The sequence below is a fragment of the Sorex fumeus genome, unplaced genomic scaffold, assembly GCF_029834395.1.
Source record: "Sorex fumeus unplaced genomic scaffold, SorFum_2.1 ptg000129l, whole genome shotgun sequence".
Lineage (NCBI taxonomy): Eukaryota > Metazoa > Chordata > Mammalia > Eulipotyphla > Soricidae > Sorex > Sorex fumeus.
Window position 1 is genome coordinate 2907276 of NW_026606186.1, and position 18479 is coordinate 2925754.

An 18479-nucleotide genomic window follows, 5' to 3' on the forward strand; every position below is an offset into this window, starting at 1 on the left:
ATTATCATAATAATATATTCCTACAAAATAACATATTCATATTGTTGCTCTATAATCTTACTTAAAATGGAAAACATGAGTTATTCACTTATATTTTCATGAGTATGGAGGCAGTTATCAATTATGTTATGGGAGTTTGCAAGTATATATCTCTCTGCCTGGAGATACTTGAAAAAAACGCAACACCCTTCTTACTCAAGGGCCCTCATACCAATTTGCATGACGATTAAATAGCTTTTTAATTGCTGTTAAATTATGCCAGCTAAACTGTGATTTCATGCAAATATTAAGCTGTAATGACATGCAGTGAATCATTTACTAAGATTTAGAACTTGGAACAAAGAGAGACAATTAATTCTAATCCTCAGATTCAACTAAATTATGTGTCACTGGGCTTTTATGAATGTGGCCTGATTGCTTTGTTATCATTTATAAATTATACAAAGATTATGTGACACGTAGAGAAAAAAAGAAATAAGGAGGAAGGAAAAAAAAATAACCCTTGGCAGCAAAAACCCTTTTGGAGACATTGGTTAAGAAAACTCTCTAGAATTTTCTTCTGTTGATTTTTTCTTTAAAGAAAACAAGTAATTCACATGGAAGAAAAGCAATCTCACACTTCACCCTCTGGACTGACTTCACAGAAAAGGGCAATTACTCTGATTTGCAACTAGCTGTTTTATAAGCCATCATATAATAGCCCTTGTAAAATTTACAATTGCATTTCTACTAGTATATCTGAAAATACATTTTCAATCCTTTTCACTTTGCTTTAGTTTAAAATTAAATTACTCTGAAAGGATAAAGAAGCAGTGTGGAAATAGAAGACATGTGAGAAGTTTTCAGTAATGCTGGCTCGTTCCCTGAGAAATTCTGGTCCTAGAGTTTGTGTTCTTTCCAGAGAGCAGAGTTCAAATCTGCTATTTTCCCTGAAAAATTCTGGTAGGACCAAATTTGTGAGTTCAAATCTGCTATTATTTTTGTTATATCAATTTTAAGTTTTATTATGTAAAATGCTTTAAAACACAATCATATTTCCCAAAATATATCCCATACAATATTTTTAGTACATGAAATACTACATAAATCAAAAGTTCAGTGCTCAATTAGACTCCTCTAGCTCAAAACACTGTCTAAAACAAAACACTGTCCTCCCGTTGTTCACCGATTTGCTCGAGCGGGCCCAGTAATGTCTCCATTTTGAGACTTGTTGTTACTGTGTTTGGCATATTGAATACGTCATGGGTAGCTTGCCAGGCTTTTGCCACGAGAGCAAGATACTCTCTGTAGCTTGCTGGGCTCTCCAAGAGGGGCGGAGGAATAAAACCTGGCTCTGCCGGGCTGGCTGCACGCAAGGCAAATGCCCTAGCACTGCCCTATTGCTCCAGCCCTGAATGCACCCAATCTTGTCTGATCTGACCACTAGCTCACTGAAACTAAAACAAAAGTAACCCAGTTTTTCTGTTGTTGAACCCAATATTTTACCAAACAATTGGTCACGGAAACTAATCTAAGAACCATCAGGAGGAATACTGGATTCTACAAAAAAGCCCTAAAGGTTGACAAAGAAGTATGCAGACTCAAGAGTTATATTTCAGTCATGCAATGTTTCAACACCCATCCCTCCACCAGTGTAATTTTCTAGCACCAGTGTCCCCTGTTTCCCTTCCACCCCTTCCAGCCACCCCCACCCCAGCCTGCCTCTATGGTAGTCACTGCTCTTCTCTATCTAATTCTCTCTCTCTCTCTCTCTCATTTAAGGCATTATGGTTTGTGGTATAGATGCTGAAAGGTTATCATGCATACCCCTTTACCCGTTTTCAACACTTAGCTCTTGTACAGAGTGATCATTTCCAAGTAGTATTATCATAATGGATCTCCTCTATCTTAAATACCGTCCATCTCCCACACATAGACCAACCCTTGATCCGCCCTCCTGTACCATTTCTCTGGCCTTGAATATTAGTTTCACACTTTTCTTTTATATACCATGAATAAATGCGATTATAAAAATTTTTTGTAATGCTCTATCTCACGGTGGTTCAATTAAAAAAAAAGAAACGGGGGGCTGGAGTAATAGCACAGCAGCAGCAGATAGGGTGTTTGCCTTGCACATGGCCAACCCGAGTTCGATTCCCAGCATTCAATATGATGCCCTGAGCCATGCCAAGAGTAACTCCTGAGTGCAGAGCCAGGAGTAACCCCTGAGTACCACCAGGTGTGATCCAAAAAGCAAAATAAATAAGTAAATAAATAAAAACAAAAATAAAAAAAGTGATTCAATTAAAAAAAATAAAAGAATCTATGGCACAGAGTGGGTACTCAGTTAAAGATAACTAATACTCTGGACTCTATTAGGTCAATATTAAACATTATATAACCAAAAGATGGGACAGTACAGCTGCTCACTAGATTTTAATTTCAAAGGAATGACAAATCTGTTATATGTAAATATGTACACACATCTAATTTGTATATATATATATATATAATTGATGTTTTCACTTGTTTATATCCACTAGGCACTTCATGATTGGTTGTACATTAATATGATGCTTTTTATCACCATCAAAAAAAGAATATAGCTGCCATGTGTTCTGGAGTTATATTTCCGGACAGTTCCAATATTATATATTTTCATATTTTTTGGAATACACAACAAACATTGAGTATATTTTAAAATATGCTGTACATTCATTTCAATAAATCTTTCCTTTATGTTGTCACTCCCCCCAAAAGAGTTATATTTCAGTTACCTATCCTATTGCTGTAGATTTATATTTAATATTTATAATTATGGAAATATATCACCATGTTAAAAAAGACCTTTTTCATATTGACTACAGAGTAACTGTTCCCTTGAGCAGAGCATGATTTGCACTTTACAGAAACATTTAAAATTATTTATTATTTTATGGTAAATAATGTTTTAAATAAAGGATCTGTGATTTCCATAGTTATTCACACTTGAGTTTACAATTTGTCAGGACCAGTCCCACCATGAGTGTCGACTTCTCTCCATCAATGAGCCCAGGTTCCCCATCATTGCCCAACCTTCCTCTTTGACAGACACATTGTTAAATTTGGTCATTGTATTGTGTGAAATAAGAGCACACTTGAACATACTGACAGTATTGCTGACTCTGTAGCTTAGACAAATAAATATATCATGTTTCGACACCATTGATGTACCTGAAGCTCCTGATGCCTCCCAGCCATCTTACTTCACTCTCGTTTTCAGTTCTATAATCGAGGATGGTCCTGCAATCCCCCCTAGATATCCTGCTTCCCTTCCTTTTTTTTTCAGAATATATTTTCAGAACATAAATAAACAATACATATTTTTTCAATATACTTTTTTCTTCTTTCAACAGATTTTTTTAAGCAATCTTATTTTAGAGCATCAACAATTCTTTATAAGGATAAGAGAAATTGGAAGTTTAACTTTAAGAAATTATTACTAAAGATAGAGCTGTAGATGCATTACAAACTCTTTATAGTGCAACTTTTTATTTTTTGGCACTTCATATTTTTTTAAATATTAAAACTTCTACTTCACTAGCTGAATTGTTTTTCAATTAAGACTTGCTATACATTAAAATTTTTCTAGTGCTGTGAATGAAAACTTAGATACATATTTTAATTTTTCATTATTTATAAAGTTTACCGCTATAGAAGACAAAAAGAGGAAAAATCTAATAATTCTGATAGACTAAATAACATTAACTTCAATGATAACATCTAAACCTCTAAACCTTGTCTACATTTCTTTCATAACTAGACCCATACTTAAACCTCTTGCTTCCTTTTGCTATCTCAAGGTTTCATAGAGGGTATCGCCCTCTTTCTGATATCTCCAAGTTGCCCTTAAGATGAACTTATCAATTTTACATATGGTAGCTTGGTTTTAAAAAAATAAGACATTCTGAGCATTCATTTTGCTAGGAGTATACTTAATATTTCATTGGATTTATTTCATCCAAAATCGATGAACAATAAGAGGACAGTGCTACAAACAGTGCTACAGTGCTACCATAATAAACATATAATTTAGTAATTAAGATTCCACTTTGTAGAAGGGGTTGATTGACACATATGTTATCAAATACATATGTTATGCTGAAAATTTTGTTTGTTTGGGGGCAATACCCAGATCTGCTCATGAGTTACTCCTGATTGTACTCAATAATTATTCCTGACTGGCCCAGAAGATAATATAGGGTGCTGGGAATTGAACCTGGGATGGCTGCAAGTATGGCAAATGCTTTACACACTGTACTATATCTCTGGGATCCTATACTTAGATATTTGTATTTCTGTCTCTCAAGGTTCATCCTAAAAAAAAGTGAAATGTGCTTTAACTAAAGAACTCAAAAAAAACCATAGTTTTGCACTATCATCAAATAATTACATTCACTTTGCATGAATTTGACAAATATTGGAAAATAACAAGTTCAATGATATAATATTTATATGAATCTGATGTTAAAATTCAAGGCTAAAAAATAAAATAAAATTCAAGGCTAAAATCTGTACAAGTAGTTGTACAAGTAATCTGTTATTGATTAAATATAGTCGCATAATTTGAAAACCACTTGAGTATTGTAAGAAAATATTGACATTACAAAAATTGATACGAAGACCTATAACAAAATTCGTTATTTATCCACTGTGAAGAAATTAAAGCTTTTCAAAATATGGGTACATAGAAACTAAAAATCTTAAAAGGGAAACATTTGAGATAAAAATTTCTGTGCTATAATAAAGCATGAATATCATTTTAACCTGGAAATTCTCATTAAAGTTTCTAACTACATGCATCAATGTGGAAAAAATTAATATAGATCTATAGGCTACATAATTTGAAGAATTAAATGTGTAATCATCATGAAAATAACATATGTTGAAAGCATATAAGAATCACAAACAAAAATCACAAATCATCCTGTTAATCGTCGATTGCCTCGAGCAGGCCCCAGTAACGTCTCCTTCATCCTAGTCCTGAGATTATATTCAAGGCTCTTTAGGAGAATGAGACCCATCATTGTTACTGGTATATGGCATATTGGGTACTCCACGGGGAGTTTGCCAGACTCTGCCGTGTGGGCAGGCTACATTCGGTAGCCTGACAGTTTGTCCAAAGTAGGAATGAGACAATAAGATGTCATAATAGGATGTCCTCCTATTATAACGTCTATAAGAATAGACATTAAATAATGAGCAGTTTGCCCCTTGTATACTTAAAAAATAAAATATTTTGTTTCATTAATACCGTTGGTGCTAAGCCAGGGCATTAGGACGAGCCTCTGAATGCTGCCTTCTAAGCAGGAAGTAGAACCAAGGCCCCACTTTTACATTAAGTTCACAAGCTAAACTTGTGAGTCTGGATAATCTGGAGAAGTATGCTTTTATACAGCTGCCTGGTTCTACATTATCTTGGCAGTACAAAGTAGCAGTTTGGTAGCAGCAGTTTTGTACCCTTATACATTCTTAATCTGGCTTGACCTCCAAGTATATCAGTATGAGCCTTCTATTTGCCCTATGTGTAACCAACCACAAGAATGTGGGAGACACGATTTGTTGAACTTACATGTCCAGCTCCGTATCTTCTTTTGGCGTTTTAATTATAAAAACATAGCTTTGACAAGACAATGTATACCCCGATGTTCTTCTGGAGAATACTCATCCTATAACTGTGTGTACTCTCCTTAGTGAGTCTTTCTTTGTAGTGAAATCATTGGGATGTAACTGATAAAAAGAATAAAAGTAGGCCTGTGGCAGTCACTCTTTGCCTCGAGTCAGACTGATGCGTTGGCCCTTTGTGCTCTCTACATTCCTCTCATGTGTCTTGTCTCTGCACCTCTGACAGAAAGAATATTCATGCAACAAATACTATTTTTAAATTAAATATACGCAGCAATATATAGACCTTTCTGTGTTTGAATCAATTATTTTTGGTTAAACATGCATTTGAAATAGAAAATATATATAAATGCTTTCATGATTTGGGAGAAATTAAAAACCATGAATGAAAACAAGTTAATAAGATTCAAGATGTAAAACATTTCAGAACTAAATTTTAACACTTTTTCAAATTATGGATAAATTTCTTGGTCTGTGACTTATGCACATGTAGATTCCATTGATTGTGACAATTTTGATTTTCAACTGTGGATATTAGAAATAGATTCACACCACTAACAAATGTAACGCAATCAGCAATTATCCTAATCTTTGTCACTGTCAGTCAAATTCAAATACAAAAAAGACATATTTGCCTTTGTATTGAAAGTGAAGATGGATGAAACTGTTTTGACTTGACTGATTATATATTTAGATGAAAAGTAGATGAACACTTTAATGATGTGCATTAAGATGATCATGTATGATTTACATTTTGTTTCAAACTTTTTGAAATAGGGAACACAAATGTTTGTTGAATATGTTTATTTTCTAAGCACCTGGTTGATAGCTTCACAAAACATCATCCTATTGATTTAAACATGAGAAACACCATAAAAGTGCTAGGACTGTGGAATTAAATATTAGGCTTTCACTTTATTTCTCTTCATCCCTTCTGGCTCTATATTTTTTCTGCCTAATAAGCACCATCTTAGTCACATTTATTTTCCTACTTTCTTTCTCCAAAATTAGTGTTGTTCCCTTCTGGATGGAAAAGCCATTGACAGTCATTTTTGTAGCAAGCTTCTTGGCAGGCAGTAGGGTACCCTGAGCCCTGAACTGTTCTCAGAGGCAGCTTTAATTGACCAAGGTCTGATATTGTAGCATGTCCCCTACAGCTCATTCTTTAAAGAATATACATTAATGAGTCATCTGAGAAATAGTTTATAAAGTAGATGAAGATACCAGCAAAAAATATCTTAGCAATTAAAACGTCATGTCTTATTCCTAGTGTCTCTTACATATTTAGCAGGTCATGCAAAAGGAACACAATGCAATTTGAAAAAAAATCAAGCATGTTTAAGTTTGCAATTATGTTGTTAGTATAATTAGGTCCAAGAACAATTTGGAAAATGCTAACATAATTAAAATTAGAGAGGGAGAGAGCGGTCTCTCCCTCTATTATTTGAATGCTGGACTTTGCCATTGGGTTGACACAGTTTTGGTAATAGATCTTCATCTTTAAAATTTTTTTTGGCAGCAGAATTAGGAATCTGATCAAAGTTCTGTTTTCATTTATAAACAGTATTTCAAACAGCTTGGGAATGTATGGAGGGATAGAAACTGAAAGATCTACCTGGATATTATTAATATAACCTGAGGGAGAGTTGAACACATTAACTTAAATGATAGGGCAAGGGATTATAGGAAATAATGGTTAAAGGAAATTGTAGAACTGACAGGATTTGTGACAACTTGGGGAAGTCAAAGTGATAGCCGGGTTCAACCTGGACTGGATATGGGAGGAATCACTAAGATCAGGAAAAAATGAGTTGGGATGCTTCAGCAAGTTAACACAGGAAACAATAGAATTATATTTTTGTAGGCTGAACTTGGTATCAGTGATTTATTTTTTCACAAAGTATTTATTTAGTACATATTATCTATCACATACAATAATCATTGCAGGATATATTGAAGAACTAACAACCATAATTTCATGACTTCTGTCATCTAACATGCTAACAAAAATTATTTAAGAAATCCAGTGCACAAATGAATCAGGTATTTTTAAAGAATGACATTATATATAAAATACAAACTAATGTAGAGAAGAGTAAACATGGAAGATAGTAGATTGTATAGGAATTCTATCTTTGGAGTAATCACTTTTCCTAAGCACCAATAATTGCATCTAAGTGATAAAAAGATAATAAAATATAAGAACAGGCATTCAAAAGGAGACTTTTCACCCCTATGTTCACAGCTGTACTATACATAATAGCTTAAACATGGAATGAAAGTAAATGCCTATTGATAGATGTCTGTGTAAATATATGTTCATATCTATGAAGTAAGTTGCAAAAGTAAATGAACTGACAGGAACAAAATAGAATGATCTCTGAGACTCAATGACTATTCTGTTGGTTTCCAGAAGGAAAGGGGAGAAGGAGTAGGAGAAATGAGCAGAGGGGACGTTCTGGGGTGGGAGGGCACTGGAATGTGGGTGGCAGGAGTGATGAAATTACACACATAAGAAGCTAACATGGAAAGCAATTTATTTTTTCAATCTCTCAACTGCCTGTTTCTGGCCTTCTAAAAAAATTAAAGGGGAACACTATCACTGATCTAGGAAATTCCATTAAATTTCTGATACAGGTTTAGAGAGATCCTAGCTTGGCAGGTCTCAGGCCAGTTAAAACATCACTGTCTACCTAACCTGGAGTATGCTGTCTACAATAACTACTTCCAAAGCTATTTCAAAACTTCAAGTACGATATTTGCCCCTTAAACTCCAGACTTAAGAATTTGTTTTTCTTATTTGGACATGTAAAATGTGTTCCAGGGAGGGGCAAGAGGAATTAGGTAATAATGTTCTAAGCTACAATTCTTGAAACACTCATTTTGTAATCAGAAAGCAAAAATATATCTAATTAATGTATATTTTTATTACATGCATCCTCTAAGTGTTTATATATAAAGTTTGTACTAGTGCAGACAAATCAACATACTTTATCAGTTTAGATTTAAAAAATGTGAGTTTTACAATCTTTCTAAGATACATGTGACATAACAGTATTCTCAGTACATTTTTCTCTATGAAATTACCTAAGATAAACAACATTTTGGAATCGATTTTTTTTTGCTTTTTGGGTTACACCCGGCGATGCACAGGGGTTACTCCTGGCTCTTCACTCAGGAATTACTCCTGGCGGTGCTTGGGGACCATATGGGATGCTGGGAATTGAACCCAGATCGGCTGCATGCAAGGCAAAATGCCCTGCTCACTATGCTATCACTCCAGCTCCCCTTTTGGAATCAATTAATCAAAAAAGACATTTTAGTATGATGTATTTATGTACTTTACAAGACTTTAATAGAAGTTATGAAATATATGTATATATTTAATTTAACTTAATTTAGAAACTATAATTTAATAACAGAAGGTTATGAGCTATTTGAATTCTTGCTGGGTACATTAAAGTGACCCTCACAAATAGATTTCTTAGTCTATTGGTTCAAATCCAAAAATTGGAGTAAATGGAGGTGAAACAAAAAATTTAAAAATTCTTTCCTTTAAGGATAAAAGCCACAGAAACACAATATTTTCTATATAACAATAGCACTAATACTTTAACATTATTCAGTATAAATGAGATATTAATTCACTTTTGAAAATATATACAATCCCTTAGCTAGCTAGGATTGAACATACTTTTTTTAAATAGCAGAAGGCAACAATAAGCACTATGAGTGAGTGCCATACTCAATAAATTTTAAAATAAAATAGCTTTTAAAGTCTAATCTGGAAGTTCCCATGCACAATTAACTTGATAGTCCTAAAAGAATGTACCTTCAGAAACGGTCAATAGTTGAAACAAATAAGAGAAATGTTATTTATAAATGCTCAGGTAGCCTAAAATGGCTTGAACTTATTATGTTATGGGAAATATGCAGGACTTAGAGTAGTGCTATTAAGGATCAATGCAAATTTTGAGAGATAATATTGAGAGATAACATTCATTACCAGCAGTGAAAAGGCATCTTTCTTAGAAGGAAAACTTTCCCCTTGATTGTTATCAAAGCTAAAGCCTTGATGGTACAGGGATTTTGTATAAATATAACTTACAAGTTTTTTATATAGTAAAAGAAGCTTCAATATAGAATTTCCAAATGCAAAATGCATAGACTTACTGGTACATGCCATAGAAGGTGGATCTTTTTCAGCTCTGAAGTAACCCTTTTCACACTGACAGATAGAAGTTGCTTCCATGTATGTTAAACTGTGTGGCGGGCATTTAGAACATTTTGTATTCCCAGCAAATGCTTTGTAAAATCCTGGTCTACAAGCTGTGAAAAACAAACAAAAAACATTTGTTGCTGTTATTATTGTTGAAGTTATTTTATTATGCATAATATTTTAATGTGCATACATTTATAAATATAAAAATTTAGTGTGAAACACAAAAATATTTTTAATATTTTAACATTAATGAGTAATTAAATATTTTATTTAAAATTATTACGGCAGTGACATCATATTTATATAGTGTTGCTAATTTGGAAAAGTGTACCTCTAATATGAAATTCAAAACATTTCTGAGTCATGTGAGGCTGGAAACTAAAACCATGATGTCAAGAATTATTGAGGGTTTGGACTCCAGAAGCAACTAGACATAACCAGATGTCTACCTGTGAAAGGAGCTTAAACAAAACTGTCCACCTAGGATTGAATACCAACCAATAGTTGTTCAACTAGCTATTGTTGATTTGCATGTTACTGGACTAATAAAAAATCAACTGACTTCTTGTCAAGTTTGCACAGTAGGCCAGTCAATCTAACTTGATTGCTTCTAATAGTTTGCAGAGCTGAGTAGAGTGAGAACCATCTCATATTTCTATGAAGATATAAAGCCCTATTCTGTTTAGGCAATTTGGAACAGTATTCAGAGACTTCTATTTTGTTTTTTTGTTGTTTTACTTGGGGCCACAATCTATGATGCTCAGGGGTTACTCCTACCTGAGAATCACTACTGGTGGTGCTGGGGTACTAAATGGGATGCCAGGGATCAAACACTGGTCAGCTGCATGCAAGACAAGTGCAATACCCACTGTCTATTGCTCTGGTCCCCAGAGGCTTCTTGAATCACATCTTAGGACTTCAATTTTAATAAAACACTTAAAATACACATTCACTTAGCAACTCAGCAAAATAAGCACTAGCTGAGGAATGTTCATAACTAAATAAATTTTTAAGGGAACTGGCATCAAATAACACTAAATTTTACTCTTTCAAAATTTCTAATTCCTTTGTGAGTTCTTCTGAAATTCCCCATCCTCCCGCATTTATTAATCTAGAGTTCTGAATAGTAGGGAATTATTTTATTTTGATCACAAAAAATTCACTGTTTGCCGCTTTTTAAAACTATGTTACTCAATATTAAGGTAGAGAACTTTTCCAGGAAATACTTCAAAAATATTTTAACAAAGTAGTTATGTTATTTGCTTATTTTGTTTTTGGGGGGGTCACACCAGGATGAGCTCCATGCTTACTCCTGGATTTGTGCACAGAAATAATTCCTGGCTATGCTAGAGGGACCATATATGGTGATAAGGAATGAACTTACATCAGCCATATAAGAGTCAAGTGCCCAACTAGCTGGACTCTGTGTTCAGCTCTAATGTATTTATTTGAACGTATTTTTCACAAAATGATTTACTGAAAATACACACAAACCTAATGAAATAACACAACTCTAAGTAACATTTTTGCTAAAATATTCAAGAAAAAAGACAAAATATGCAAAATCAATTTAATTTTCTTTAAGTAAATTTAATTCCTACTTAATTTTGTCAAAGTAAAATAATTTTTCTTTACCTATGTATCATTAACTCTTACTCCCTAATAGAGATAAACTATGGGAGTAATTACAGATGCACAAATATGCAGGAAAATATATACTATAACTGCCTAATATTTTGACAACCTGTTTGTTTTTATAATATTTCTATAAATGAAAGTAATTCAAGAGAAATAAATGTATAAATTCTATACAATATTAGCAACATAATTACTATTAAACATTTGATCATTCTATATATTTGAAAGTGTGAGTGATGATATAAAACTATCAACAGTGGTCTTCTCTGGCTTTCTGAAAATTTAACATTCCAATATAACTAACCAATACAAGTCTACATATTTTCTAAATCTGTCAGAATTCATAGTATTTATTAATCAAACCCATATAATTTTCATAAATACTTTAAAAATATTTCATTGACATTTAATATGCTAGTAGATACGACAAGTATCATAAAACATCACTTTCTATTTGTTCACTTTAAAACAGCAATACATTTTATATGATATGCTTGCAATACCTGTTAAAAATTAAAAAGATTAAATTTAGTTAGAAACAAATATTTTGTTACAATATTAGAAATCTAGTGATCTAGTCCACTTATAGAGAATGTGCAAATGTGGGGACCTGACATTCTTAACATTCCACTCTTATTCTAAATAAAATTTAAATATAATGATCATCATTTAAATTACTTTCTAAAATAAAACTATTTAAAATTAATGGGATCTAGAGATAGTACACTGGTTACAGTGTATGCCTTGCATGAAGCTGACCCTTGTTTGACCCCAGCATCACAGGGTCACTTCAAACCTGCGAAATGCGCCCCCCAACTTCACCAGAGGACCTGTAGGTCTCCTGAATACCAATTGGAAGATAGCCCCAAACTTTATTATTAATGATTATGCTATAGGAACACACCAAAATTTTATCATATGTATGTAACTTAAACTTATGACACATAAACAAGAGCTAAAATATTCTTTTCTGTTATTATCTAATCAAATCTCAGCTATCAATATTGCTTATACATAAAAATACAGAAAGTTTATAACAATTTTTGCACAACATTCTAATCTTTCCTTTTGTAACTTAAACAAATATTTAATTTCTCATATGAAGTATTTGCAGCTAATTTGTAATCTTTTTAGTATCTCATTGGAATGAGAACAGTTCTTAAAATACTAGAAAGTTGAGTGATAGTGAAACTTTTAAAAGAACAGTCTGATAACTTGTTCCTTAGCATCTATTCTTATCCACTTTAATCTGTTCCATAGAGAGTTCTAAAATTGCTCTGTCAATGGTATAAGTGAGCTTAATATAGTCATAGCTTAAGTTTCTGTAATAGTCACAATAAAAATTGAGAAGAAACAGACACCTGAAATTAATATTAACAATATTAACAATATTTATTGAATTAGTCCAATAATGTTAAAATTACCATTTCAACATACAATAGAGTTTCTGAAGTATTTTACATTATTTAAGTTTTGTTTAGTAATTTTGTTCTAAGTGCTTAAAATTAGATAAGAAGTTTACACTTGGGGCATATCCTATTTGTAAGTAGATGTACTCAAGAACCCAATAAACTCAGGTGCTAGAGACAACCATATCAGATAGTGCATTTTTGTGTACAGAGATCTAATCATTACAACACCCGCTGCAAAAAAAACCTTTTGAAGTGTTTTCATTGTCTCTGTGTTAAAGTTTTAGATATGTATCTGATATTACTAGCTCACTCATCTTAATAACATTCTTTTGGTTCAAATGGTCCATTTACTTACCAGTTATAGTATTTTTAACTCAGCACTGATTTTCTTGGAAAACTGCTCAGATCAAGAGTGTTTTTATTTTTTTTCCATTTATTCTGAAATAAAGCTATTTTCCTTCTAACTCGCTGCTCTGAATTTGGTAGCCTTGCTTTCTTTCTTTTTTTACCTTTTTTTTCAGATACTATGCTCAAGTCACACTAAATATGCTTCCAAATTTGGACACCGAAAGAATGCTGCTCCCACTGGACCTTTACTATGCAATGTGCAGGGTTTTTTTTTTTTATCTCTCATACAGGTCTTTATACTAATTTTGCTGCAGTTAAATCTTTTTTGATTCCTTTTATACACTCTACTAGGGCATTTCACATTACCTCCAATTTTTTACTGTCTCTAAGGGACTGAACATCTGACAGAGGATCTATTTAATTTTTCAAACTATTCCACCCTAAGATGTAATGCTCTACTAAAACAGATTTTTTGGTTTGTTTTAAATTTTATATAGCTCATCAAAGGCCTAGAACAGAACTACTTGCCAGATGCTATGTAGCTCTTAGTGAGTATTTTATTAATAAATTACTAATGAACACATGTAATTTCTATAAACTAAAACTAATTTTTTTGCTGTGATCCATCATTTCTGTTGACAAATCTCTCCAATCTAATCCATGACCCACTTAAATTATAAACTTCAAGTAATTTTAAGTTTCATTTGTTTTTGATTATTTGCAACAATTTTTATTGATGTAACATTTTTCATTTTACAAGTTTCAAAAGTGCATTATTATAAATTAACATTTGTATACTCCACATTAAGTTCACCACTAAAAGTTTGATTGTATTCTTCAGCATCCAATATACCCAACAATTGTTCATCTTCTTCCCTTTAGGTTCCTTCAGAAAGCCATAGTGACTATCTGGATAGTTCAGTATGTGGGAGCATAGTAAATTATCTATTTTCAACAGCAGTTACTTCTTGGCCTTGTTTAATGCCTATAAACAAGGCCTATAAACAATGGCTTGTTTAATGCCTATAAGTGTCACAGGGAAAGCTGAAGCAGTGTCTTTCATAAAGCATCTGCTCAGTGCGTACTTGTTTTGTTGGACATTGCTTGAGTACTCCACTTATTACATTTCCACAGAGCCATATTCAAGTCTACCCCTCGCCTGTTCTGACTATGACATATCTCATCTTAGCATAAATTTAAAAAATTGCTTGCTGAATTACTGTATGGACTGAAAGCAGTAAAGAACTGAAAATCATTCCACATTTAGCTCAAGTATATTTATTTCAATATTGCACAGTAAGTTGCCCAATAAAAAAGGAACTTTCTAATGTTAATTACTCATGAGAACTTGAATCTTGATTTGGTTGTTTCGTGATCAGTGTAATGTGACATGCCAGGCAAGCGCCCTCCCTAACCACTATACCATCATCTCTCTGGTGCTTGGATTCTATTTTCTTCTGACTCTCCACCCCTCGCATCCCACAAAGGCAAAATAACAATTGGTGCAGCAGTACTAGGACCTTTAATCTTTGTTTCAAATATCTTTGTACAGAAAAATTGTCTGAACTCACATTTAGTGTACATTATTTGTTTGGGGGCCACTCTCCATAGTGCTCAGGGATCATTCCTGGTGGGGCTCAGAGGACCACATGTGCTGCTGGGGATGGAACCCAGGAAGACTGTGTGAAAGGAAAGTATCCTACCCACTATATGTGGTGCTGACACAAGTGTATATTACAGTGGATTATAACTATATCATCACATCTCTCACCTCAAGTTCGTACTATTTAGACAAATCTTACCATTTTTTATATCCACAATTCTTAGCATATATAAAGTATGTACCTATTTTTATCAATGCTTAAAATATTGAATGAATAAATAAATATCAAATTTATGGATGCCTAATATGAGATTATTAGCCCTCTGTGTGTAGAATGATTAGTATAGAGGGCTGTTTAATTACTTTTTTTTTTTAGTTTGACATTTCTATTAAAAATGGGTATCAACACCTTCTCCAAATGGAATCCCGGCAACCATGAGCTTCTACAAGTATGATTCTGGTATGCGTGCACCAGGACTATTCTTCTGAACTGCATGGATGCACTGGACTGGGGAGTTCCATCCATCAGGGGCTACCAGTCAGTCACTGATCCCAGTAGTCACACCCTCAACCTGCCCCTGGTGCCATCTTGATGCACACAGCAGTGAAGAAACCTGGCGGGCGGGCACCTCAACACCCAGAGAATTCTCTGGGCCCCATACTGAGTTGACATCACCAGGAGGTCCCAGATGGGGCAGGTGCTGTATCTCGCCTTTCCCAGATGGAATCCGGTGACCATGAGCTTCTACAAGCATGGCTCTAGTATGTTGGCACCAGGACTATTCTTCCAAACAACATGACAGTGTGCCCTTCCCTGATATGCAAAGTGAGCAATGGCAAGTAAATGATCTAGTGTCTGTCCCTGGAAGGCAGGCTTGCATGGTGGTAGGAAAATTTGAGCAAAATATAATGCCTACCAGAAATGCATCTGGACTGTAAATTAAACTAGAGCATCATGCCACCCTGAGAGGGGAAGGGTGTTTGTCCCTCCACTTTTCCCCCCTCACGGCGGCGGCATGGTGGGCACCATCTTTCAGAACATAATGGACAGCCAGTTATGAGACTACAGTGACAAGGCATGCAGGACCTCATGGGATGTGGGGTACAACTGGCCCTTCTTTCTGCCCTGACAAGACCCTTGAGTTACTGCCAAGGAATGCCTCCTCTGCTCCTGAATGACTATGATCCCAGAGACACACAAACCAATTTCGGACACCACCAGCTTTTGGCAGAAATGCATCTGGACTGTGCATTAAACTAAGGTGCAGTGCCACCCCGGGAGGGGAACAGTGTTTTTCCCTTGCCTTCCCTTCCTTTCCTTGGTGGCGGTGGCATGGTGGCCACCATCTTTCAGAGCCTAATGGACAGACAGGTATGAGGCTTCAGTGATGAGGCATGCGGGGCCTGATGGGATGGGGGCTGGAACCGGCCCTGCTCCCTGCCCTAACAAGGCCCTGAGTTGCTGTCTACAAATACCTCCCCCGGTTCCTGAACAACCATGATCCCAGAGGCACACAAACCAATCTCAGAATCCAGCGGCTTTTGGCAGTAATCCCTCCAGACTTATTACTAAAATATCAGAAATCCAAAATTGTGTAGCTATGATAGCAGTCACGTGACATCATAAGCTCTTCATAATCAGCAATAAAAAACAAATTATCTAATGATGTCTTTTTGGCAGGTCCGATTGTTGGGGAAAATTCGAAACAATAATGATGGGTCTTTTGTCGTAATATTGAATATGATCAACATAGAGAAAGAGTAAAGTGGAAATCTGCCACACAGGCAGGGGGTCTCTATTTCAAACTACAACATCCAATAGGAGAAAGAGAGCAAAAGGGAATGCCCTGCCACTGAGGTGGGAGGGGATGGGATGGGGGTGGTGGGAGGGATACTGGGATCATTGGTAGTGGGGAACGGGCACTGGTGGAGGGATGGGTTCTCGATCATTGTGTAACTGGAATGAAAGCACGGAAAGTTTGTAGCTCATGGTGTTTCACTAATTAAAAAAAAATGGGTATCAGTACTTGTGTTTTGAGAATGATTTGATTGCTTTTTTAATATCTATTTCTCCACTTACAGAGCATGTTAGACTAATTAAAAAAATGAAACTTTCAAGAATGTAAGTCAATACTGTAAAGAATATAACTGTAAAATTAAAGATTATCCGACTCAGTGGTTTCCAATGGCTTATTGTAGGAAAATGACTGGTCACATAGAGTGTAGGATAACAGTTTGTCCTTCCTGCATAGCCTCAGGTAGTTTAGGTATATTGGGTTGCTCCCATCACAGTGCTCCCATTCCTCTGTGTTTATTTGTAACTTCTTTCTTTTTTCTCTGTTGACTTTTAAGTATTGTTTTTCTCTTCTCCCTAAGTCCTTTGTATAGTTTATTCAGAGCAATGTCCTTTTTTGTATGGACACAAGACATGCTTTTTTAATGTGACTCTCAGTGATATTTCCCTCCTGGGCATCTGTTCTCTCACCTAAGCCTCAGATGCCTTTATTTCCTAGCACCCCCAAAAGCAGGGTCCTGAAGGGGGACTGGATGGAACCAGGGCAAGTGGTAAGCTACGTGCTACCCTGGCTTCGAGATGGGCCTGGCCAAAGCGCCATAATGCTTAACTATAAGTTAAGAGCTTGGTCATGGACAAATGCTGTCATGGTCCAGAAAGTAATAATTAGATTTGGACCCGCTAGGGTTAGGAATGATTAATCTGGCCTGAGCGCTGCAGTCTGAGTCTGTATCAAGATGCTCCCAGGAGAGCTGCCCTACAAGCCTCAATGTTATCTCTTACTGAGTCCATACAAAAATAACTAGTATTAAGATGTTGGTAGAGTTATTAGACTAAGGAAAAGAGAAAAACACCTTTAGGGGTATTTTGCCCTTGGGCACTCAGAAAGGGCTTTGGAATACCTCTTAAGTGGTGTTCCCTTTGAACCTGGTGGGCACTCAGGAAGGGCTTTCTTAAGTTAATTTTGCTATTGAGTGCAGTGTTAGCCCAGAGTGCAGGGGAGTTGGAGGCAAGAGAGATGGAGAGGAGAGAGAGCAGGGCAGCAAGATGGACAGTGAAGAGACTAGCAAGGGGGACAGAGGGAAAAGAATGTAGAAGAAAAATACAGAAACAGGCATGTGGAGAGAGAACTCAGGCTGCGAGATGGAGCATGGAGACACGAGTGGGAGAGACAGGAGGAGATGGAAATGAGGAGCAGTGTGAGACTAGGATGGGAGGTTCAGAGAGACAGGGGCAGGCGCGTGGGGACAATGGAATACATGGCAACTGATCAATCAACTGGATTGGCCTTCGTTTTGTCCACCACCTGTCCCAAGGCCTGAGCCCCTCTGACTGCAGGAGAGTCCCGGGCCCACCCCGAACGTGGGTGGTGAGGGGGAGAGCCATTGGGGCTCCCCCTGGCTGCCCCTAAAAGATATTATAAAATAGAGCTTCATATTAAAGATTTTTCTATACAATTCTCAAAAACTCAGTATGAAGATACTTATTAAAACACAAATAACAGTAATAATTACTGTTATATTCAAGTATTATTTCCAAACTATTAAAATATTACCTCAATTTTGTTTCAATGTTATTTTCAAATTTATTGAGTATTAT

At 35.3% G+C, this 18479-nt stretch overlaps 1 protein-coding gene across 1 annotated transcript in view; it reads right to left on the minus strand.

Annotated features, from left to right (window-relative positions):
• The window catches only part of EPHA6 (EPH receptor A6), a 984716-nt gene that overhangs the window by 555445 nt on the left and 410792 nt on the right, over window positions 1-18479 (minus strand). Inside the window, 1 exon segment of the mRNA XM_056138519.1 lies at window positions 9817-9972. Within this exon segment, the coding sequence (XP_055994494.1) occupies window positions 9817-9972 (156 nt within the window).